This window comes from Buteo buteo, chromosome 17, assembly GCF_964188355.1.
Source record: "Buteo buteo chromosome 17, bButBut1.hap1.1, whole genome shotgun sequence".
NCBI classification, from domain to species: domain Eukaryota; kingdom Metazoa; phylum Chordata; class Aves; order Accipitriformes; family Accipitridae; genus Buteo; species Buteo buteo.
This window is the reverse complement of record NC_134187.1, coordinates 13,636,181-13,658,157: the sequence shown is the minus strand read 5'-3', so window position 1 is coordinate 13,658,157 and position 21,977 is coordinate 13,636,181. Positions and strand designations below refer to the sequence as shown.

Genomic DNA, 21,977 nt, shown 5'->3' with positions numbered 1-21,977 from the left:
TCTATTGTGATAGTAACTGGGGGCCACAATTGTGGTTCAATGCCATAATGTGGAAAAGGTTCAAGTGACACACACAAAAAGCTTCTTATCCACAGAGAAAGTCTTACATGTTTCTTCTTCCTCTTCAACCTGAATTCTGTAATAGATCATTCCAACAACCAGGGACAACAATGGTGTACACACACACAAAGCAAGGCAGGGAAAATAAAGAGAAAAAAAAGACACAAAAAAGAAACAAACAAACAAACAAACAACAAAAAAAAACCACCCCCCACCCCACCCCCCCAGAAAACCACAAATAACCGTCCCCCTTGAAAAAACCTCCTCCAACAACAAAAACAAAAACTTACAGAAGCCAAAGATATTGTTTCCATTTACCACATAATTTTACATGAAGAGATTATATGTAAGATTCACCCCCTCTTACACAGAAAATTCGAGTTTCAATTAAAAGAGCAACATGTATTTACATATATGATAATTGTAAATATACCTGGCCAAATCCATACAGCTATCGGTCAAACTCGTTGAGGAATTGAAATATTCTCTGCCAGCAGCCAAAACTAGTTCAATACTTTTTGCATAGCTGACTCGGTACTGTGGCTTCCCTTTTGATGAACTTGGTAGATCCACTGACCAAATGCTGCAATGCATCATTTGCCCAGCTAAGTGGATATTGTCTATACTGCTTGAGCATAAAAGACTTTCTGTGAATATCTAAAAGAAAGAAAAATAATTTAATTATCTGCAGCAGCAGCTTCAGGTAAGCTTACCTGCATTGTATGGAACCAACCCCTTTGAATAAAAGGATCTTTGAAGTCATAAGAATATATTCAGTCCAAGCAGAACATGTAACTTCTACCAAGGAGAGTATTTCCACAATTTATTTAAGGAAAGCTAAAATTAACTAGTAGTTAGTTATTTCTACTTCCTGCAGAAAAAAGCTTAACTGCCTTTTTACAGTATGACTTAGAGATAAGAAATTATTTATACCTACATTCTCAGGTGTTAATAGGAAATAAAAATCTGAAAGGGTAGTTCAGTATTAAGACCTTAAAACATATGAGAAGAAATTTTGTATCACTGAAAAAACTAGAACTATTTAGAACTGAGCATATAAGATGTTTTTTAAGTTTCAATCACAACTATCTTCAAAGAATGCATAGTAATACAATGCTGCATCTGCCACAAAACACCTAACTTAAAGTGGGTAAAACTTTGACCTGAAAATAAGACACTCTAAATAATCTCAATTCCTTACAAAAATAAATATTTTTTTTAAATATGGTCAGTATTATCCTAATGAAGAGCAACATATACGTTTAATCATTTCAGAAAATATCACAGCTGCAACAATATGGCCTTTGTCAAAGGTTTTAAATTTCCTAGCAAATTAAATAGAATCAATGAATCATAGAAGAACCCAGGTTGGAAGGGACCTCAAAAGATCAACTGGTCCAACCTTCTGTGGGAAAGGGGGCATAGATGAGACTAGCTAGCACCCTGTCCAATCACATCTTGAAATTAAAGTAGTTCTTCACTAGGAAGAACCTCTCCCAACCATCTCATGCTCTGGAAAGGAACACAGTTCAGAGCTTCTTAAAAAAAAAGATCATACAATCAGATCATCTTCCATTTCACAATATATTAATCCTCAAGCAACAGTGAGAGATGCAAAGTCTGATAGCTAACCCTTCTTTCTTAAAGGTCACATACAATTTACCTCTCTCAAAATTTATGGACATGAAGTCCTTCTTCAAGAGGACAGGATTCACTTTGTATGCAAGCAGAATAGAGTAAGCATCATGCTAAAAAAGATCCCAATACAAACCTCACATGTGATTACAAATCCTTACTCTCTCATCAATTTCTCAATTTTGAAGTTATCAAAATATAATTGCATACGACAGCACTACATTTCAAAGCACTGTCAGCATTCCTAGATCATTTTTCCAAAACCCTTTGTTGTGTTTTTTTAATCATACGGTACAGAGGTTAAAAAAAAATTAATATTAATAAAAAAACCTATATTAAGATCAGAGCAAAGCAAATGCTATTATTTTCAGAGTTCTCTAGTAAAATAATTTTTTTAAAATGCACTTAAAAAAATTCCAAGTACACTATGCCTTTGTCTATCACAAAACCATGAACATTAAATACATTGCAGATCTCTTTGAGCAACGTCAGATTGTAAAACTACAGAGAAAAAGTGACTTTTTATGTATGGGTTGAATAGCATTGCTTTTTCCCTTCAATTTTTTTTTCTAATTTGCTTTCAAAACTTCTCCTAAAAGCTTATCTGATTGGTAGCCATAAGCAATTAAATCTGCAAACTGTAATAAAACACTCAAACTTTTAAATGATGTGACTATTTAAACACCAATTATAGTGGACACGGCACTGTTTCTGTAGTAAACTACAGTATATTGAAGTGAAAATGTAGATAAACAATACATGTCACAGCAAAATCTACCTCAGTCTAATAGCTGTCCTTTGCAAATATTATTGACACAGGTTTGGGGTTTAAGCACATGCCCGGGGTGGTGGACAGGGTGGGGGGGTGTCCTTCAATGAAATTAGATTTCTTATCTCACGTTATTTTACTTCAACTACAAGCGGTAGAAAGTCCATAATCCTATAATGATCTTGGATAATGTTAATCAAACCAGAACTTCATGTTTAAGAAATGCTTGGCTGAAGATAACATTTAGCTAAAAGATTGTTTATTTTCATTAGTTTTAAGCATTTATTACTAAATACATTTGTACCTAGAATTACGAAGTCTCAAGAAGTTGACTTAATTTAAGAAAAGTTGAATTCTAGTAAAAGATATACAGGATATTTATTACAGGTGCTTTTGATGAAATGAATTAACATAGGACATTTCTGATCTGAATGAAAATACCGTAAGAGAACCAGTAGACAACTAATAAACATAACACATGAAAAGGTATTTACATTTGTGAGCAACAATATGAAATGAGAATTTGTAGCTTACTTGGGACATAAATCAATATGAAAACATAAAACTCACCTCATAGCAAGTGTCTGAATGTAAGCATGTATATACTTTCTGCTGCATGTCTAACATATCCTGGAGCAATTCCTTCCAGTGTGTCTCACTGACTGATGGTTGCCTACAAACATTATTAAAATTAAATACTCTCTTCCTCAACAAATTTAAAGAAAAGCAGTAGATAACACTGCAGTTCTATCACCAAAAACACAATTTCTCAAACACTATTTCAATCTTTAATTGGACTTTTAACCAAAAGCGATTTAAAGACAGAATGCTTTTAGTATTAACATTAAAACAGCATCTGTGGGATAAAAATTGTTTGATGACAACAATGCAGTACCCAAAGTGTTTTTACTGTTTGTTTTCTGTGGGATAAGACAAGAATTCAAGCAATCTTTATCAAGATCCCCTAAGTAGGTTTTGATAACTTCCAATACTATATCAGAAAGTTGGAAGTGCTATCTTCCTGCTGAACCAACAACAGCTGGGTAAAAACAAGTTTGTAACAGCAACTGAGGATCATTAAAGTGCAATCTCAAAGGACTAGTCAATTGCATGTAGTCACAGGTGAATAGACCTGCAAGTTTATTTTGTTCCTTAAACTGGAATGGTATTCAGATTCTTCACCCTCTGGATCCATGTATCTGTTTACCCACAAAGCTTATATACAACTTCACGTGCTCAATCAAAACTTTTACTCATAAAAACATTATGAAGGTTTTTTGACATTATCTTGAGCCTTTCAGATTAGAAAACACTTTAAGCTACACAAGCTAGTCCAGCTAAAAGTTATTTTCTCAAGTGGCATTAGCTTGCATTCTGGCAAAGTAAAGGGTCTCTAAAAAAAAGTGAAAAATCAACATTTTTCCTACAGAGGCATTGACTTGATCTTTTTAAAGAAAGGTTTTTAGAAGTCTTAAAAAGCTTTCTGCATGTCCAAGCTAAATACTACTCTACCATCACCGATAGACTGCTGTACATGTTTACTTTAAAGAAGAAAAAAAACAACAAAAACAACCCTGCAGTGATGGCTGCTTTTCCAAGGGTTCAATCTTTTTATCCGCTTATGCCAAGAGCCGTGTAATAATTCATCTACAGTTGGAAGACGAGTTAAATGATGTAGTTCTTAAACAGAAAAATTGAAAAGTTATACTGGAAATATAAGAGGTAGAATCAATATGTAAAAAATAAATTACCCTATTAGAAGAGCTCTTAAGAAAACACACCAAAAAGCCAGAAAGCATTATTTTACAAACCTTACACTCTCAAAAAAATTAACTAGGTCTTAAAGAACCTCATTTACAACATGTTAACTTTCACTGTTCATCATTTTGCAGTATTTTGCAGCCAGTACGCCTTTTAGGCTTGTTTACTTGAACACAAACTGAAATAGGTTTGAAGTAAGACTGAGTTTTCTGAATGTGGAGAATGCAGTCAAAACACTAATCATATTAATCATCAGTTTAACAAATGTGTTTTATGTAGACTGTGTTCAGTTTGAACACTATGGTTCCCTACTGCAACAAAAGAGGCAGGTACACTCTTTGACGGTAAGTACTGTTACTTTACTGCCCTTTCCCCCTTATCTCCCATTCCCCTTTGAATACTAACTTGCGACCTGTGTGCCTCGTCAGCCTAATCATCAGCTTCCGGGCCTCCTCCGCATTGTTCTTTGTGTCTTTTACAAAGGAAACAGGTTTCTGAAGTCCATGTTTCTCTAACAGCTCTGACACGCTGTAAACAAATGGTCAACATTTTTTAATCCTGCACAGTTGTACAACTACTCTGCTGCAGAAGTCTTAAAGCTGTCTCAGACAGTGTACTGCAAATGCAAACAGTCTCCATAAATGTAAGAGTACGGATTAGCCAGAGTAACATTATTTACTAAAAAAAAAAAAAAAAAAAAAAAATTAATACTGTAGGGTAAATGCCTATCACTAATAACCTGATGACATATCTTCATAGCTTTTAGGTTTTCATCATGCAAAGCATTACAGAGTATCAAGATCAAAACAAACTCCCTGAGTAACCTCCTCCTCCCTCAAAAAAAAAAAAAAAAAAAAAAAAGAGATCCTACTATTCCAAGGAAAATATCTATTTATTTTTATAATAGTCAAATAGCTAAAGCCATTCAAAATTTCTAAGTTCTGAATACAAAAACATTTACAGATTATCTTCGTGACAGCACTAAAACCAAGATAAATATTCTTGCTGCTTTCTTGTCATGAAAGAAGTTCTTGGCTATGCCTAGTGATTTCTGTAAGGATACATTATTTATTTTAGCAAAATTAAATACCTAAGAATTTGTTCCAGTTCATCTACTTCATCATGAAGAGTGTTCGTTTTATCTGTTTCAGGCCTGTAAAGATATTTAATATTAATTGCATAATATCTCTCTCTCTCTCTCCATACTTCTTGTAATTTCTTCATGTAATTCATATTACATAGACATAAAGATAAGCAGTTTGAAACATTCCTTGATGAAAACCAAATATATGTTTGCTTGAAAAGATTAAAACTGTTGGCTTTTTGCTGGAAGGATAGTTAAAATTGAGAGGTCCCTCAGTCTCCCAAGAACAGATCTTCTTCTGCTTTAGACTCTTCTCAGCCTCTCTCCTTCCTACATGTAAAAGATAGGGAGAATAGTTTACATCTCCTCCTCATGCTTTCACTTTCTTGAGAATTACTTGTCCTTCATATAGGTCTTCCGTATAGACACCTCTCTCACAGGGCCATATTGCTGCTTGTAAGCTAAGTGCAAGACGCTACTAACTGTAACGAGACTAACAAGACCAGTAAGATAGCACTAACTCTTGGTCTCAATTCACCATATATATAAAAGTCTAAGAAACTAATACAGAAGCCTTGGTCTAGGCTGCTACTGTAAATCATGTTTTGTTGCATTATTTGGTAGAGGACATATACAGCACAAGCATATATACATACAGGACCACAGCAGCTCAGACAGGAACAGAATATTCCAGTAACATCATCCACCCTTTAGTGACTTAACTATTTAGAAGCTTTAATTCACAACTTTATTTAACATATCTAAAATATTTACAAATAACTAGCTGAAAGTGTTTACCCGTATCCTCTTTGTGGAAGGCATTCCAAAATATCATAACAGAGAGCGAGCTGGTCATCTCGTTCACAACTATAAATACATTCCAATGCCGTAATCATAAGCTGGTCTTGATCAGGAATAATTTTTTGCTGACACTAACAAGAAAAGAAAGCACGTTATCTTTAGTTTTATGTTTCTAATTCAACAGTTAAGTTTCTTCTGAACATAAAAAGATATGTACTCCAAGCAAATATATTGTCTTCAGTTGCAAGTACAATGTCTCTTGCTAACAACTTAATGAAATACCTGTTGAAGTTACAGACTGAAACACAACTCTGCTAGTTTCCTACACTGCAGACACTTGAAATAACAGTGGTATGCCACTATACCCTTTCTGAACTGGAAAGATGGAGAGGGTACAGGGCAGAGGAAGGCAACTGCTGCAAACATTTGTCAGATTTATTTATTATGTACAACAGTATCAATATACATAAAATAGGTGTGGTATCCCCTTCACTGGTTGATTTCTGTCTGTACACTTAGAACATTCAATAGTATGCAAAAATGTGCTTATGTGCCCTGGAATAATTATTTAAACTGTAGAAGCAATGGGAAATATTCACATGGAAGGTAACTTCAACCCTTACTCATTAAACTCTTGACTCCATCCTAATGGCCCCCATCTTATTCTTTACATTCGTTGTGGAAAGATGGAGGGGAAGGGGGCAGGAGGAGGCTGTGTGTGTGGAATACTTGACATCTACTGCCAGTAAAATTCCTCAGGAAAAAAATATTAGTGAGATTCTAAAACTCTTATATCCATTTTTTAAAAAGCAAATATGCTAGAAATTTACTCTAGACATGTCATCAGATAATTACTTCAAAGAATAACCTTTACAATAATTTTTGTTCTACTAGGTCAGGATCATAATTACATTAGTTTGACAACCTCATCAAGGACAGTTTAGTTGCATCATAACTTATGCTATAATACTTTCTAATTAACATTTTCTAAAGCATAACAAATCCTGGGTCCAAGAAAAAGGGAAAGATCATGGAGATGACCTGATTTAGAAGATGAACTCTATTTATAAATTCACGTCTTCAGGACAAAGATTTCCAAAGAAACCAGTAGAATTATCAGGGCTCTATACTTACAGCAGGTTTTGAATTCTGAAATATCTTCAGAGGTACAGTCAGGTCTTCCTTTGCTAATGTTACTAAATATTCTTTAAAAAGTGAATTTGCCAGACCAGGGGACTGATTTTCACAGCGGTGGAGAAAAGGGATCATCCACTGATAAACATTCTTCACATATTTTTCATCAGAGGACTGGAAAGTGCAATGAGTTACAGAGAGGAAAAAAAGAACAAGTTCAGCTTCATTGTCCAAAACAAACAAGAAAACCAAAAAAAACAACAGAACATATCTTTAATAATATAACTGAAACAGTATCTTCACATATCACAAACAACAGCTGAAGCCTGACATTCACCACTGCTGCACAGATCACTACATCATGAAGCACTGAAACAATCCATCATCTTTCTGCTACCCAATGGCTTAGGGAAACCAAGCAGTACAGGAGTAAAGCCCGTTACATGAGAAAAGCCTAGCTGCCTTCCTCCTGCAATTTCAGAATGAGTGAAAGATCGGCTTACATTCATGTCAGTAACATTACTTTCAGTATGCAAGAATGCAAGACAGAAAAATAAATGACGAGTGGTTACATAAATCCTAGCAAAATTTTGAGGAGCTTCAAGTGCATGAGTATCCTCCTCTGGTGCTTATGTATTCTTCCACTGAATTTCAGAGCCCTGTTCAATCTCAAGGTATTTTTCAACCTGCCCAAGAGGTCTTTTTCTATTCTGAAATGCCATGCACAGGCTAAATAGAGAAGATGAAAAACACACATATGCTGCAGAGGCAAGTATTAAGACTTTTTGACAATATTTAAAGACAGCAAAAAGCATCCAAGGAAAAGATTCAATGTTTTATCTGCAGCATCATCAACAGCCACACTAAAGATCCTTTAGAAAGGACCAATGAAAAATTAATTCACAGCTTTCAAAAGACTGGATTTATTAATGTTTAGTCCTGTGCCTAGGATATAAAGAAACAGGTCTTGGAGAAAACCGAGCCATTTTTAGATTTTGTTAAAAACAAATAAACAATGAAAAAAACCCACCACAACAAAAAGTAACAGTAAAAGTATTGAAATCTTGCTGAATTAAAGATGGAGGTTCATCAGAAAAATGTCAGCCACTAACAGTATCTTTATATACATAGGATCTATGGTAACCTGAATTACTAGAAATCAAGTTATACTTACTGATTTATTCATAATACTTACATTCTTCATCAACAGTCTCAGCTTTTCAATGTCTTTCATCTCTACAAGTTCCTTCAAAGTTAAGGTTCGATCACCATCAGTCTCATAAACTATTGTCTCAAGAGTTATCAGATTGTCACAAAGCACCTGCAGACCAGGAATATTCCTCTCCATGCCAAGACGAACAAGGGACAGAGCACAGTCCACCTGAAAAATAATAAAAACCCCTGCTGTACAAGCATTTGCCAAAAAATGACTTCAAATCCAATCTATGGCCTGTTTGTGCATCTGTTTTCTTTTCCTGTTCCTTCTGCTTAATAGGCAATTCTAAGTTCCTTGACGTTTTTGTGGCCTGTATATTCCTAAATGGATTGCTCTTCTCAGCTTTATAAAAAGCAAATAAAATGCTTAATCTTAGTGGATGATGTCGTTACAGGTCTTTTGACCCAGATGCATCCTATTGATGCATGTAAATTAGGAGAATACTATCTTTTATTCCTTCTGGAGATCACACACAGAGATACATCACCTCATCTCACTGCACGGAATATAAAGGATTGCTTTTAACTAAGATAATCAGTTAACTGACTGAAGTTATGCATGCCTCTGCATGTAACATGACTTTTCCAGCTGACCATGAGTTAATAATTTTAATTGTTGCATTTTATTTCACTGAAGATAATGACAGCCTTTTTCCCTGGTGACTGAAAATACCTTTATATGAAAGATTCAATTTCGATTTCAAAGAACGCAATATTGGCTGTACATATTCAGTGAGGCAGATATAAGTCTGAAAGAGTAGAATGCAAATTCATTTATGTGTTAGTAACTTAACTGATCCTTGGAAGTTCCCTTTATTTCCATACCTACTGATAGGCTGTTAAGATAACAGGCAACTACAATTAAAGAGCCTTCGATGACTGCAAACTTGAAGAATAAAAGAACTCGACCATCAGAACTAACTCATAGTGATACTTCCAGTGTCATGGTTTAACCCCAGCCAGCAACTAAGCACCACGCAGCTGCTCACTCACTTCCCCCCACCCAGTGGGATGGGGGAGAAAATCAGAAGGAAAAAGGTAAAACTTGTGGGTTGAGATAAGAACAGTTTAATAGAACAGAAAGAAAGAAAATAATAATGATAACAATAATAAAATGACAATAGTAATAATAAAAGGATTGGAATATGCAAGGTGATGCACAATGCAATTGCTCACCACCCACCGACCAACACCCAGTTAGTCGCCAAGTGGCGATCCTCCCCTGCCCCCACTCCCCCCAGTTTATATACTGGGAATGACATCACATGGTATGGAATACCCCTCTGGCCAGTTGGGGTCAGGTGCCCTGGCTGTGTCCCCTCCCAACTTCTTGTGCCCCTCCAGCCTTCATGCTGGCTGGGCATGAGAAGCTGAAAAATCCTTGACTTAGTCTAAACACTACTTAGCAACAACTGAAAACATCAGTGTGTTATCAACATTCTTCTCATACCTAACTCAAAACATAGCACTGTACTAGCTACTAGGAAGACAAGTAACTCTATCCCAGATGAAACCAGGACATGCAATCAGCCTCCTTCTCATGCAGCTAAATTGGCTTGAGTAGCAATAAAATACCAAAGCATGTCAGTGATGAGCTCTACTCTTACTTGCAATGCTTATCTCTACCACACAGAGCTTCAAAGATTTTTGAAATATGAAGAGAAAAAAGCAAAAATAAGCTACATAGTAGTCCTACAGACACACAATAAACCTGCCAGGAAGAAATCATGGCAGTACTACATATTGGCATGAGTGACACATGTGACTGCCACATAACAATATATATGGAACAGTATCATGTGACAGATAATAAAACATGTTTCTTGATAACCCTGTGCACAACATTCCCCTCCCTTAGTTACAAACATAAAACGTAATGGTAAGCTTTTTTCATGGACTATTAAAGTGCTATTGTCTGCTATGGTAAACCAAGAGAAAGGGAATCTGCTAGCTTCCTATTCATTCCTATGGATCAATTAGTTGGCTGAGGAAACTTTAGAGCAAGCATAAGTACACTGCAAAAGAAAAACCAAATACTTCAAAAGCCATAATGAAAATAGAGACACAGTGTCTATTACTGAGGGAAAAGCATCCCATCAATATGCATTAAGATAGGGTTCTCTTGAAGAAGACTGATCAGCCTGAATCAGTCATCATCATTTCCTCACTGCTATTCTCACCTGCATTGCGTATTTTTCAATTTCCTGGGCTCTGCTCAAATACCAGTCAGTAACAAGATCTACTGAAAGGTTAGTAGTCCTGTACTTCAGTAACTCAGGTTGCATTTCATACAGAAATTCACCTTCATCTTGTAAAGTTGGTTCAACAATCATCCTTCAAAAAAAAAGAAAGGAAGGAAGTATATGTTTAAGTATACATTTGCTTGCATTTTTTTCACATCAGTCTTTTTCCTAAAACTTCTGGTTGTTCTGAAAGAAGATGATACAATTAACCTCCCGTTACACCAATAATTTGATGAGATGCAAATGCCAATCACATAACTGTTAATTTTTGTCAGCGAAGTAACTAGTAAGAGATTCCAAACATGAGATAGATCATGAAAGAAAGAATCCTCTCTACAAAGACACAGGTATGCCTAACCTCTGCTTGCCATGTGTTCCTCATACAGTGAAAGGCAGTTTTATGATCCATCAATGCTGTTATGATAATGTTATGGTTGACAAGTAACAGGGTGGAAGGAAAAAAGAATAAATAAATAAATCAGGATTTCCAACAGTAACCTTACCCCTGCTCACCTCCATTTGTGAAAGTTACTCATCACAATCACACTGAACATAATGCTGTAACATGAAAGAGTGTTTGCTCAGTCTCACTAAGAAAGCTGAAAACACAAGTTAGTGTGCACAAAAATAAGTGAGTCTTACTGAGCATTTCCCACATCTTAAGAATTAATAAGTAAATTCTTCATCTGAAAAGGTCATAAATATAGAAAAAACTTTTCACTTTTTCTATATACTTACCTGCATTCTGCTTTTTCACACCAGTCTTCTTCACGATGTTTCTGCTCATTCCAAGGAAGAATTCTCAGTGCCCCCTGCTTGTAACTGGTATAACAGGAAAGGGAAACTTTACACAATTATTACTAAAATTGTGATGGCATTCAATTAATGGAATACAAAACATATCCAAGTATTTCAGTGAATTCATATAAAACATGTCATTCAATTACAGTATCAATGTTTTAAGATTTATCACTTCTTAATGCAGCTATGCAAGTGTGATTTTGCCTGTATGACAGTATCTGTACACACACATATTCTACCTATACCATGAAAGATCCACTTAAAAAAAAAAATTCTTACTGACCATACCTTAAAAAAAAGTAAGCATTCTGACTCTATATGCTGTCACAGAAGACTGAAATGAGCAAAAACCAATGATCTTCCTAACTTTAAAAAAAAAAAACCCACCTCTTCAAATTTTAGCACAAATCGTTGTATTGAACTGAAACAAGATATGCCCTGCTCTACTGATCTTTCTCACTACAAACTTCCACAGTGAAACATTCTCTAAATATTGAGGTTGAAAGAAAAAAAAAAAGTTTAAAATGCATATTAAGACCACGGATTATTACCAGAATCATTAGTTATGGCTCGCCGTTGAAGGCTAGTTGTTTTAAGCAGCATAAAACCCAAGAAAATCATGTCAAACTATGCAGAACACAAACTAATGGGGAAGAGAAGAGCCATACAGGTTCTGCCATTTGTAGAAATAAGAAACAAACCATGTACAAAAGTAAAGACATGAAAGTTTCAGTATGCTGGAGCAATAAGCTATTTTGAATCTCATTTATTTTCTCCTAAACCTGATAATAAACAGCAATAGCAATACTACATGGACAATCTGTTTCTATAAATTAACAACTGACACAATCTTCTCATCCCTTGAAGAACAGCCCTGTAACTCAGTAGCTTAAAAAGAAGCACAAATCCAACAAACAAATCAATTTCACAATATAGTAAGAGTCACAACAACAAGCTAAAAATCAGTAACTCCATCTCATTTAACAACACCCATTAAGTACAGTCAACAAAGCAAGGCATGTCCATACTAACTGCCCTGCACACATACACATTTCTCCCATAAGGTCAGCCACCTCTCCTTTCCCTCCTCTATGCACTAACAGTAACACCTCATGTTTTACCCACAGTAATTCCAACCCTTCAAATGGAACATGCAGTAGAAATCCAGCAATAAATTGGGAGAGACAGATTTGCAGGCTATAAAAAGTCAAAAGAAAGGAGGGGAGGAGATGGAAAACTTCTAATTCCTATGTCTCAGCTATAGCAACATTCAATTCCAGTTCAGTTGGACAAAGAGCTCCACAATTATCTTTATAATTAGGCACCATGTAGTAATATCACTGAAAAATTATTAATTAAGAAAACTTCAAATTAACATTTATGGTATAAGCACCAGAAATAAAGTCACTGTCTGATTTTGGAAAGATTCATCAGCAGCCCACGTATTTTGGGGACTGGGGGGGGGGCTGTTGTTTAAGTCTTAGATAACATAATTTGTCAATTAATTTTAAAAATTAATATTTAAAATTGGGTTCATAAACTAAATTAATAAGGTCATATTTCAAATATCACAGATGAGAATGATATTAGGGAAGGCCAGTTTGTAATAAAGAAGTTCTTATTATTAGTTTAAATGTCAAATAACAGAAAAGCCAAAGTGTGATTAATGCTTCCTTCCAAAATATAAAATCAAGACAGTATAAGCAGGTCTTTATATTATAATCAAAAGTGTTCTCCTTTTCTATGTTCCACTAGCCATAAAACAAAATTAGACATAAATCTATTGCCCAAGACAATTTGTTTTCATAGTAAAGTTTTTCTGTCCACTTCCCAGTAGGCTTAAGACGACATTTCAGGGGGGATTGTTTTGTTAGTTTGTTTGGGTTTGGTTTCGTTTGCTTGAGGGGGGTCTTTTTTGGTTTTGGTCACTTGCAGACTGTTCATGGCTCTCCCAAGTAAGAGCATCCTATCTGAATAAATCTTCCTACATAATCTCACAGCCCCAGGAGAAACTTTTGGGAAAGTTGCTTTGGTTTGGCTGTTCTTTCACTGGTTGTTTTTGTTGTTATTGAGAGAAAGAAGTCATGCAAAATACTAAGGAAAGAGGTGCATACATTTAATAGATATTTAAGCTTCAAAATTTTCCTCTTTTATGTAACAAATTATTAAAAGAGAAAAATCACTCAAAATAAGCAAAGGCAGCAGAAGTTTAGGACACAAATTTAAAGCCACCCATGCATGAATATGGATCTGAATGACAAAGAACCAAGACATTCCAAAACTCACACACGCTCCCCTAATGCTACTATCCCTCAGCATGAGACCTGAAGAAAACAAAAACCCCAAACAAACAAAAGCAAAACAAAACCAACCCCAAACAAAACAAAAAAAAAACCTCTACTGATCTAAGCCTGTACTGCCAAATACTACATTGAACACATTCTTCTTAATTAAGCTGCCACGTGGCAAAGTTACATTCTGAAATTACAGCGCCGGTTAAGAAATAGTTTCTTAACAGATTCAGTAGCACAAAAGGTTTACAATTAAAGTTGGAAAAACTTGCAGGTTTTCTTAACTGACCTGAATATCAGGATGAATTATATGTTTCTTCCCTCCAATTATTCTTAACATAGTTGAGTCATTTTCCTGACCCTGATAAACAATATGAGAAACTAAACAGTTTAATTTTTTTATGTAAGCAAGAGTTACCCACCCAGCCTAAAATCAAAAGTTACTAGAAAACAATTCTTTTCCCAGACTGAGGCAATCGCCTGTCCAGCCCTTTTCCCCCAACTCATTTCAGAAAATAATCTGTATTTCCCTCTCCCCATCTAAAAGTAGGTGTTTTCCTCCCTATTCCTGTAACACAACACACACATTGGTTTGCCTTTAAATTCCAACTGCTCCACATATTTTTTTAAAAATACATTTTAAAATAGAATCCTTTCCAATTAACAGAAGTCATGGATTAAGTACAAACTCCATTCAAAATAACTTCTCCAACACTCAACTTGACTTACAGTTTCAACTAAAGTTGAAAGTTTATTGCTTAAAAAAATGCTTGCTGAGAAAGATCTTGCTCAATTCAAGTTCCCAGGCTCTGCTCTCTTTGACAGTTGCTTTGCTTCCTCCTTTCACCTTACCTCCAAAATCCATCAAGTGAGGAAGCAATGTGGAACTCTGCCTCCCTCTGCCTACCTTACTCAACAGATTACAATAGAAAAAGGTTAAAAAGTACAGAAACAAGCAACGTAAATGACCAATGTTAAGAAGCATGTGACCGTCCCTCCGGCAAAAGCCAGAGCAGACTGAAGAATCCTAGAAGAAAGGAAACAACTAATATGCCAAGATTGATATCAAGTTGTTCATTTTTTCATTTCACTTTAATAGGAAAGGACATTTCACTGTTTTTACTTCCTACAACACTGTAAGCACTGATGAGATTAGCAGGGCCTCATTTAAAATAAACAACAGCAGATATTGTTTTACACCATATGCAGCTAAGCTGTTAACTACTCACTGCATGACACAGAAGATAAACCACTGTGTATTTGGGTTCAAAAACAGAAAGAATTCTTGGAATAAAGTGTCATGAAAGTCTACTATGTCTAGAAAATATCTAGTTTGGGAATATTTGAGACACATAGTACAGACACTTGAGAAACTTCAGGTAAATGTTGCAATGTGCTTGCCTGTACCTATTTTTTTCTCTTGGCAACTGCCATTGGCCATTTGCCTTCTGGCCAAATCTACCAAGACCAAGCTCATGTTTCAGCACAAGATTTTGCAGAAATGAAACCTACAGTTGTCCAGACATATCAATTCAAGAAGTACTATAAGCATACTTCAAAAGTTTTTCATAAAAGCTCATTAACAGATCTCATCACGAAATACTAGAGAAGAGAAGACTTCAGTTCACGGGAAAGAATCATCATGCAGTGCAATCTTGACTGGAAAATGTCTACTCCATCTTTTTTCCCTTCTCACACCAGAAAAAGTTATAGTTAAATACTTGAAGCCAGGTGGACGGATAAGTCACAGAAAATACTTTTTAAAGTATTTTCTGCTCTGGCTCAACTTGCCATTTTAAAAGTATTCAGGTTCACCATAGGAATAAGTCGAGAGGAATTTTAGATTTTTAAAGCTCTCACCAAGAGTCAAGCAGCACTCAGTAACTCTCTCTAAATGCTTAAAGAAAACACCACCAAAAAAATTGCAAAACATCTCATCCTAGCAGAAATCATCAATTATGGAAAGTCAGTCTTAACAGATACGTTTCTTGCTGAGCTAAGTTCACAAAAAAAAACCAGCAAAAACCACACCACTCAGAGCTGACTGCTAACTTCATTCACGTTCTCAACAATGCTAAAAAAAACCCCGTAACCCGCTCCTGCCCCCTATATGACTGCATCCAACTGTCCTTACTTTCTCTCCTCATTCTGAAGAGTTTAGAAGGACTCTCTGTATTTGAATTCAAATAAAGGGACTGGAACAAACCAGTATCAACACTAGCAAAAGATGGGTGATCCCTGTACCAGAGTCCTTTATAAAGGGAATGAAATTATTAAAACATTGTATTTATCTCAACATTTATCACAAGGTTTTTTCTGAAGTGATTGTTATGTTTTAGCGCCTACTTCCCCCCCCCCCCCTCAGATTTCCACTATCAATAACTCCAATGACTCATGCAGAAACACAGAGCAACAAAACTTCGGAAAAGTAGCTGTTAAAACGGAAGCAAGTGAGTTGAGAAAGATTTCAGGCATCAAAACATCACTGCAGTCTGCAACCTCAAAAACATAAATGCAGATGAGACGGACAAGAAAAAGAGATACAGACACAAACACATATATGCAAAGAGGTAGGGCTTCCCTTTTTCTACCATGCTTTTGTTTACAACACATGTGCAGCAATACAGCTGAACTGGGGCTCATCAGAACCACTGCATATGCCCTGCACACAATATGTATGTCTAACTGGGCCAGAACTGGTGAATTTAGCATGCACATGTAGCTTGCCATATGTGCAACATACACTCTATGCTACTGCATCCAAAATTCATTAGTCTCATCAGACTAAGTTCATTAGTCTTATGCTACGCAACTTTGCAGTTTTGCTCTAGAAACTGAAATCCCACAGAGATCAGAGACATGCAGGTTAAGTCTGCATTAGTGTGCAGTGGGCACTCACCTGAAATTCCAGATATGGGGACAGATCACTGTAGTCACTAAGGCAGGTGGCCTTCTTTTTCAATTAAAAGAAACCATCAGCTGTGCCATACCATAACTCTACACAAATATTAGCATGGGGCTTTTATTTTTTCCCTGAGCCACTGCTTCTCCCCCACCCTTTATCCTTCTCTCTTTTCAACAGTAGAATAAATATGATTGGAGCCCAGTAAATTGACAGATTACAGAGGTATTGAACTCTATTTCTTTAAAAAGAGCTGACTTTTCCTGTATTGCTCTTTTCACTCTATTGTTTATGTTGGCTTGGCAATTCTTCCCATTCTTTTCTTTGACAAAAGAGGTCCATGCTATTGTAGTTTCTGTATCCTACCAACTGCATTTATTCAAACCTGCAGATTATTTTTCTCTCCAAGGACAAGCTTTCAAAAGATGAAGGTCTAATTTAGTTTTAAGGTCAGAGTCCAATTCTTTCTATTACCAATGGCAACTGTGTGGGCTTTTTTTTCCTTCAAGCATTTCATTCAGCAGGCCTGTCTCCAAGACTCATCTAGTTGAGGATTAGAAACAAGATTTTTTAAAATCTTTTCCCTTGTAAACTTGTGCACATTGAAACTAGACTCCAAGGCAAAAGGCACTTCATCCCAACATATTTATGAAACAGCATCTTTTTGCTGAAAGACATACATAGTTTTAAAAGTAGGTTTGAGTTTTTTTCTAAAAATATTTTGGGAGTAGATGAATCTTTGCTTTTTCTTTTATTTTTTTATTTTTAAATCATGTCTCACTGTGTGAAAAAAATAATGTTATAAACACTAATTCTGCATTTGAAAGCTTGTGTGTTACATACTAGAATACTGCTGAACATAACACATTTAAGTAAGAAACCAATTATTGATCTGTCAGAGGTGAGAAAGCTATATATCAAAGATACTGAACTATAAAAATAAGGTAGTGTTTCTATCAGATGGTTTTGTTAAACACTCAAAAGGTTTTTGAAGAATGTTCTTGATTCTAATTTTATTACATGTATTTTTAAAATTGTCTTAAATTTTTGTTTTGTGATAAAAGGAATGTAAAATCCTGAACCTTCAAATATTCTTTCCCCCCTGCTGACACTTGTACACTTAACAGAATTTATGATGTCCATATTTTACTGTAAGTACACTGTAAATTATTTTAGACTTCACATTCAAATTAGCACTTCCACAATCCCACTACATACAGATATATATAGCCTATTTTTAATTCCTCCATAATATAGATATAGTTGTATATATGCAGGATCTGCAAGGGAAGTTTTATAAAATGTTCTTTTTTAATTTAATCCAGAAACTCATTTGTCCAAAGTCTGTATCTTCTCAGACAACAAGGGGAAATCAGTGCCAGTTTCTGTTGTTCTGCAATTCTTATGGCTCTGAAACAGTTTTATTATGTCACAATTATTCTATAACTAAGGATAAAATATAATAAGAAGTACATCCCAAATATGTAGTCTTAAACAGCTATGAGATGTACTGCATTTTTCATATTGCATGAAAACATTCTTTTCTACCATTACAGTAGTTCAGTAGTGCATTAGTAAATTCAACTATGAAACTGTTTACACATATTTTTAGGTTTCCAATTACTCGATATCCTATGTGATACAGAAGTGCTGGGCAGAGAGAAAAGCTCTTCATTTTCCAGGAATATCCGTAGGACGTGTGACAAAGTCATCAAGACTGAAGTACAACTGCTGCCTAAAGCAGAGTGCCAAAAACACCTCACATTTTGGGAAAACTGATCTGCATAATCTAGTGGAAAAGGTATCACAGCTGCTTTTGGCTGCCACAGTTAACTACCCTTCAGAATTCCTGCTGTGCATACTGCAATGACAGGTCTTTTGAAGCAACTCTGCCACCAGAGGAGAAAAGTTAAATCTAATTTTGCATAAACAAATCAAGCTATGTTTTAATGATGTGGTTAACCTTTAACAGAATTTGGAGAGAGGGGAACATTTTTTTTTCCCTCCTAAAACAACCTAGACTGAATAATCTAAATATCAGAAAACTCTACCAACACCACAGTTTAGAAGCTCTCTATGTTTTTTTTCTTCATGTATACAATTAAAATTGTGAGGTAATAGCTTTCACAAAATCAAAATGGGCTATTCTAAAGACTCAGATGAACTCAGAGCAAGATCAAAGCTGTCTGCCACCATATAGTGAAAATCCCTCTTCAGAACTGTACATTTATAAAGCATAATGAATGTTCATGGAAGAAATTTTGTTCTGAACCCTGTAAAAAGGTGACAAATAAGACAATAGCAGCAATACACTTTCACGAGAAAACTGGGGAAGGCAAGCCAAGGTACAGTTCAGGACTATGCAGGCAAAAGACACACATGGTAGATGAAGACAGGACAGGTCAAGAATGAACAAGCCAGAAATATGAAAAAGATCCTGTTAATGATCTGTGGATAAACAGCACAGGCATAGTTCAGCTCACATGCTATAGGAAGGTATGCAAAGGCTGCTACTGGCCTACCTGAAACCTTCTCCGTGCTGAACACATGCAGCCCTCTCAGCCTTTAAGTGCTCATGGACCACAAGAACCTTCCCCACTCCTACCAGAAGTCAATCCAGACAGGAACACAAGTGCCATCATGACAAGGTAATCTTACCCTCAAAAGTTTTTTTTTTCTACTTCATAGTGGAAGGTAAGAGCTGAGATTTTTTTTCTCCAAACACATCCTTGAAATAATATTAACTACATTGATCCCTCTACCTCTAAACTGTTTTTCTTCTTTCACTTTGTGCAAAGGAGAAGCACATATAAAAAATTACGCCCTTATTTATTTCACTGTAGCACTACTCAAATGAATTCAAACAAACAAAAAGAACTGACCATGGGATTAATTCTTTCAACATGAACACTTCTGAACTACACTGAAAAGAAAAAAAACAAAAACAAACAAAAAAATTTCAGCTTCAAAAGAGAAGAAAAACTAATACAAAAAAATGAGAACTATATATTAGACAGTTCTGCAGACATTCAGTCATCAAACCTATTTATATATGCATACTAAGAAGAGAAGAGATGAAGCCGTAAGAGCTTTATTGAAACTGCAGTGCCACAGGCAATAACTAAAAACCTAGTTCAGACGAAGATATCATTATGGAAAGGCAAAGTTAACTGCTTATGAACCTCTTAGTTTAATTGTGTAGTATTTATCTATTCATAGATGAGAGTCAACCACATGGAAATTTTCAGGTTTTAAAAGCTTCACTACATTTTTAGAAAAGGTATTTCCACTCCTACCTCAGTTCATCAGGCAAATGGAGTTCATCCACAACTCTCCAGCAAAAATTCACTTTAAGCCATGATTGAAAACCAGTATTTGAGAAAGTTAAGGAGAAAAAGAAGAAACATATAAAAAGTTGCTACCTTAGAGGGAAGATTTTTACTAGTAATGTAATGTGCAATATAGCAGACTTATGGCTGTTGAGGGAACAATACATTTGGATTTCCCAACTTCTGCGAGTTTAAAATGTGAGCAGTAATGTTGCAGTATGTAGTAAAAAGGATAAGAAAATTAAAAGAAAAGGAAAAATACATAACCAGAGTCTTTATAATGGTGGTAAAGCATTATTTTCCTCTGAGATCACCTTTAAAAACCTGAGGGCAACAGTCTTAACTATAGACTAAGAATGCTAGCTGTAGCTATTAAAAACAGAGATTAGAAAGAGCTATCTCCTTTGAATAGCTAAACTTTTACCACCTTCACTGTAGTTGTCTTAACAGATGAAGTCTGTGCATCTGATGGGTCTTTGAGAAGGAGCATGAATCCCAATGACTAAGAGACAGCAGAGAAAAGAAGCTGAGAAATAATATGAAAAGAAGTAGGAAAACATTACAATCACAATTCTGCAAAAAACACAGTACTGAGTAATGTCAGTCTATCACAATACCAGTTTGAAGCCGATAGGCATGTAGAGCCACCGATGCATCTTAGTATTTCACATTCCTTCTCAACTCCGGGAGCTGTTGAGCTTATATAACTTGCAGCCTTCGAGAGTCTCACGAATACATAAATCCTCTGCTCAGACATTACAAACCTCATCCTGAACAGTTCTGAGAGCGACCCCTAAAGATGCTAAGCTACTAAACATGTGCCAAAACAAGAAACAAAAGTATATCTACCACTTGAGACCTTTTACAAGCAGATACAGAAAAAAAAAAGTGTTATTTCCTAGCAACCTTGCCCAGAAGACAGGAAAAAAAAAATTCTTCTACCTTTTTTTCCCAATTTGTTATGCCAACTCTTCCTTGACTGATAAGACCTTAAAATTTTTGTGACACTGGCCTCTAAATGCCATCCTAATGTAAATGACATGTGCCAGTAACAAGAAAAACAACTGCTTTATGCCTACAGAACACACTGGCAAAACAAGTCTTTCTTTCACTAGGTACTTAGAATTTACTATCTGCAGCTGAACTGGAAGCTCCAGACAAAAGGAAATGCCAGTTATAATGCAACCTTTACAAAAACATTTCTCATAGGCAATGAAATTCTTCAGATATAGCACTTCTGTGTGCATTCATGTTGGTGGTGGTGTACAGCAAGCAATTGGGTTTCAATGCTTTTGCCTTGGCAATAGCTAGAGGTGCCTGTTTGTCCCACCTCACCTGTTCCTTGCACAAACAAGGCAGCACCTGCTATACAATCTCAAGTTTTTCCTTAGCCACTCCCCTGTCAATGGGGGAACTAAGAGAACACAGAGCAATGTGGTGAATTTCCGTGAAGATAGGTGTCACCTCAGGGAGCTCCAGCTGCAAATCCAGCCTCCGATCATTTGAAGTGCTCCATATACACAGACACAGTATGGTCAATTCCCAGCAGTACTTCTTCCTACACACACAGAGGTCCATGTATGAAGAAGACCTGGAAGTTTCTTCCTCCACCAAAATTTTTTCTGCCTCCAGAGCTGCACACTGCTCAGCAAGAGGTCTGAGCTGCAGGAGACCAAGCAGTGAAGGAATCAACAAGGCATTCCTTAAGCAAGGCCATCGGGGCAGGGTGCACTCTTAACACTGGCACCATCATGCAGTTGGTCCATGTTAGTGGTCTCATCACATGCACCACAGCAACCAATTACCCTACTGAAATCTCTTGGTACAGAGAATTATGGCCTTGAATTTTCAGGAAAACAATGAGCTAAAAGAAATCACAAGAGAAATCTGTCTTTTTTGCAGCTGGAAGTAGAAAATCCTTCCAATATCCAGCATACACCCTATTTCATAAC

General features: G+C 35.9%; 1 protein-coding gene across 4 annotated transcripts in view; it reads right to left on the bottom strand.

The window, feature by feature from the left end:
- Positions 1 to 21,977, bottom strand: part of NBAS (NBAS subunit of NRZ tethering complex) — a 196,028-nt gene that overhangs the window by 135,281 nt on the left and 38,770 nt on the right. For all 4 annotated transcript variants that reach the window (XR_012653307.1, XM_075049114.1, XM_075049116.1 and 1 more), the window contains exons 22-30: positions 11,441 to 11,524; positions 10,640 to 10,793; positions 8,440 to 8,625; positions 7,245 to 7,418; positions 6,108 to 6,241; positions 5,316 to 5,378; positions 4,631 to 4,753; positions 3,035 to 3,137; positions 494 to 717 (exon numbers count right to left, since the gene is read on the bottom strand). Coding sequence is in view for 3 of the 4 variants with exons in the window: in XM_075049114.1 (XP_074905215.1) it covers positions 494 to 717; positions 3,035 to 3,137; positions 4,631 to 4,753; positions 5,316 to 5,378; positions 6,108 to 6,241; positions 7,245 to 7,418; positions 8,440 to 8,625; positions 10,640 to 10,793; positions 11,441 to 11,524 (1,245 nt within the window). In the remaining variant the exon portion in view is untranslated. The remainder of the gene's footprint in view (positions 1 to 493; positions 718 to 3,034; positions 3,138 to 4,630; positions 4,754 to 5,315; positions 5,379 to 6,107; positions 6,242 to 7,244; positions 7,419 to 8,439; positions 8,626 to 10,639; positions 10,794 to 11,440; positions 11,525 to 21,977) is intronic.